Source organism: Protopterus annectens, chromosome 10.part0 (genome assembly GCF_019279795.1).
Source record: "Protopterus annectens isolate FY-2018-M chromosome 10.part0, PAN1.0, whole genome shotgun sequence".
Taxonomy (NCBI): domain Eukaryota; kingdom Metazoa; phylum Chordata; order Ceratodontiformes; family Protopteridae; genus Protopterus; species Protopterus annectens.
This window is the reverse complement of record NC_056744.1, coordinates 1510349351-1510353280: the sequence shown is the minus strand read 5'-3', so window position 1 is coordinate 1510353280 and position 3930 is coordinate 1510349351. Positions and strand designations below refer to the sequence as shown.

Below are 3930 nucleotides of genomic sequence, written 5' to 3'. Positions count from 1 at the left end.
CCATCTTCCTTCAGGTGTTTCACAATTTTGCAGTTTGCTTCCAAATTTCATTACCATTAGGCATAGGGTATATATAGCCTGACTAACCATTGTGATTCATGGCACATACACAGATTTATTGTATAAGAAAAGCAGCCACCGTGCAACTGTATATGATTATGTGGTTGTTCATCATCTAGCTACATTATCTGTTTATTTTTTTATTGGTTACTTGGCTGATCCAATGGTTCCACTTCCAGCATCCAACTGAACTGACCTGTTCATTCTGCCATTAGGATGACAGTCCACCTCTGAACTCCTGTCAATTCATTCCTTGGTGGAGGCCAGAGCTGGGTGTTAGGGAGCAGCTGGAAAGTTTACAGATCCTTTTGACTGTCCTATTTTCACATCTGTAACAGTCTTGTGAGCTCTAATATAACTGCCTTTGGGAGATGCTTTCAAATATGCCCAACCTGCAGACTAGCTGGCAGAATATGGGAGCTTGCTAGGCTTTTCATGCTGTGATTAGAGTTAGCCAAGCAGCCAGCCACCCCAAGAGTGGACAAGCCAGCACTGGCCGCTCACTCCCATCTTAATTCACCAAGTCACTCCAACACCCATGCATTAGACGTAGATGAGTCATTTGGACTGCAGTCAGGGTGTTATCCCTGTATGCCATGGGACCAGGTTCACTGGCCTACATTACTGATAGCACTTACAGGGATGAAAAGTTGTCAACACAGATCTCATTTCAGCTGAGCAACTGGCTTTAATATAACTTGGGTACAAGTCCAGCTATCCCATTCCTATGGGGCAATGGTTGGAGATAAATATATAGGAAACAAAGTCTAGAGAGGCCATTACTTCTTCACAGGTTTACAGGGAGCACACACACACACACACACACACACACACACACACACACACACACACACACACACACACACACACACACACACACATACACACACACACACACACACACACACACACACACACACACACACACACACACACATACATGCGTGCACACTGCACTCACACTTACAAGTAAATTAGTTAGCTAATATATACCTAATGCATGTCTTTGGGATTGTGCTGAAAATGAAACCAGAACGCCAACTGAAATCCCACAGTGAAACAAACAGGACATGCAGATTCTCAAGAAACTTCATCTACGAAATGAACTGAACTTCTGTAGCTTCCTGTACTCCAAAATGCAGGGTTTGATCGTTTCCATTTGCCTGCTGTGAGACCATACCTTTCCACTGTCCAGAATTTTATATAATGTCCATTTTTACCTCATATTTTTTTATCTATTATTCATAAAATGTGTGGTTTTCTGGTAAGTCAACAAGACTGAAGTCTCTAAATTATGACAGACATTCGAGTTTCAGGCTTCATATTTTTCAGAAAATGCATTTCCCTGAAAAAGAGGCACTTGTGATGAGTGGAAATAACTATTCAACAAATGTATAAAATCAGAATCAAAGAAAAGCGAGCCAAAAAGGTGAACACACACACACACACACACACACACACACACACACACACACACACACACACACACACACCAAACGCGTGCGTGTGTGTGGCCATGTTAATAATGGCAAAATCATTACTTTTCTTTTTGTAGGAGGCTGAATTCTGGGAAGATGCTATACCCTTATTCCTACTTTTCTAAACACTGAGATAACTGAGACATTAATACTGATTGTCCAAATTCTGTTTGTCAAAATTCATCTTCCTGGCTGTAAAATTCATCCTGCTACAGCAGTTAACACCTAGAAAGAATGTACTGTGCTTTTAAATAAAGACGGTCCCACTAGTAATAGTTCATTTCCTGCTAAATGAAAGTGAAACCGTGAAGCAGACTTTATTTACAATGGCATCTAGCAAACAAGCTGAAGCTGTTCTGGAGGAATTAATCTGTCCGGTGAGCCTTGAAGAGCTAAATGTTCCAATGATGCTAGAGTGTGGACATCACTTCTGCAGGACGTGTATTGACCAAGTCTGGGATAGAGAGGAAAAACCTTCCTGTCCTGAGTGCAGAGAGGAAAACCCATCCAGAAAGTACACACTGAACCGGCTACTAGCAAATGTGATTCAAACGTTGCATAAACAGAGTCCGAAAGAAGTACCAGACCTTAGACAGAAAGACAGTGATCTTCTCTGTATGAAACATGTTAAAAGGCTGGAGTTGTTCTGTGAAAGTGATGAAACTTTGGTTTGTTCATTGTGTGTTCCTGATCATCGCTGCCACAACTTCCTGAATGTGCAGGAAGCAAGCAGTAAGTATAAGGTAAATATTTTAGTTTTTACTTTTAGCATTGTTTCTTTATCATACATCAGCTGTTTAGAGACTCCTGCCCCTGTGAATTTCATGTTGCCCTTTGCTGTGATATGGCTCACACTCTTTAAACTTCACAGTAGAATTAGGAATGGGCTATATTCTGCCAGTTGTGAATAATCATGTGATTTTCTTAATGCAGCACTTTGCTGTTATTACTAGAGCATGTTACTTTTTTCTGTATTACACATACTTGTACATTACATCATAAATGTTAACTTTTTAGATTCCATAAAGTCATATAATTTGTATAACAAAAATAGCTCTTCACCCCACCACGCCATTTTGTTGTTCTCTTCCTGTTTTATACTGATATTCCACACTAAATGAAGTTGCCTCTCCAATGTTCGTCATTCTTGTTCTTTTCTTGGGATATTACTTAATTAAATGTTACAGCTTTTCTTCTGAAACCTACTTATTCTAACTGTAGGTACTTCAGGAAGCTGTATGCTAAAATAGTTAATATTTTTAGTATAAAAAGCCTGGATCTGACTGGCAGTAAGAGGTGTCACCTTTTGGTGATAACTCCCAAACAACAACTTTCATGTAAGTAAGCACATCTTGGGTATTAACAATATGCCAGGGTGCACCATCATTTGTTCTAATTATTTATGTCATAAGGTGGGAGTAAATGTGAATGAGCTGCGTCTGAAAAACTAGCTCTTAACTACAGTCAAAAGCTGCAGTTTGCATAAATGCTGTGTTTTACCTTCCTCTTCTATTCAGTAACATGACTACTTGTTTTCAGAGGGTTTGTACAAACAAGCTCTGTGCTTGAATTAATTGTTTAGATGTATAGAAGGTTATTAGGAAGGACTACATCAAAAATACCATGTTCAGTAATGTTCACCTACAGCAAAGGATCACTCCCTTACATGACACGGAACAGAATTATCTTACACCTTCATTTCATCAGCAAGTATCTGTGCATTCATTCCTTTTCAACAGTGCTGTTCAAACTTTTTGGCAAGGGAACCATGTATCAAGCTTGGCAAGGTTTAAGGGGACCATATCAATATTATCAAATGTATATCTGTCTTTTACTCTTACCTCAAAGTCAAACTCCTGCACTACCTCATAATTAATGAGTAAAGGAGAACGTGGTGGTTTAAATCACTTTTGTGAGCATTGTGCAAGGAGACACATTAATCATGTACGGCACCTGGCATTACAGAACAATTTCAGGGGGAATATTTTATACAGGATTCTTGCCATAACTTTGCAAACCCAGTTCAAAGTATTTTGTATTGAGCATAAAATTATTTCAGCCGTAATTAAAATTCATGGCAGGAACTCTATCAAAGCACCATATACAGCCCAAACTGCCATCAGATAGTCTTATATTTAGGACATTGTACTTATTACTGGAACAAGTTGTCAGTCTTTTTTCTTGTGGAAAAGGTCTAGGTTTGCACAAGTAGCTGAGGTAGAATTGCACGTGTGCATCACTGAGGACAGGTCCTAATTTGCTTTACATATCTTTTCATTCATGAGATGAGAATAACTTCTCACAAAAGGTTATGCTGTTAAAAAATGCTGTAATTTTTTTTTACTAATTTTTTTGTTAATTTTATACTTTGGTCCACATCTAGAATAAATCT

At 38.8% G+C, this 3930-nt stretch overlaps 1 protein-coding gene across 1 annotated transcript in view; it reads left to right on the top strand.

The window, feature by feature from the left end:
• Positions 1 to 1814: 1814 nt before the first annotated feature.
• The window catches only part of LOC122814321 (nuclear factor 7, brain-like), a 248492-nt gene continuing 246376 nt past the window's right edge, over positions 1815 to 3930 (top strand). Inside the window, exon 1 of the mRNA XM_044086906.1 lies at positions 1815 to 2281. Coding sequence (XP_043942841.1) covers positions 1865 to 2281 — 417 coding nt within the window. The 5' untranslated portion in view covers positions 1815 to 1864. The remainder of the gene's footprint in view (positions 2282 to 3930) is intronic.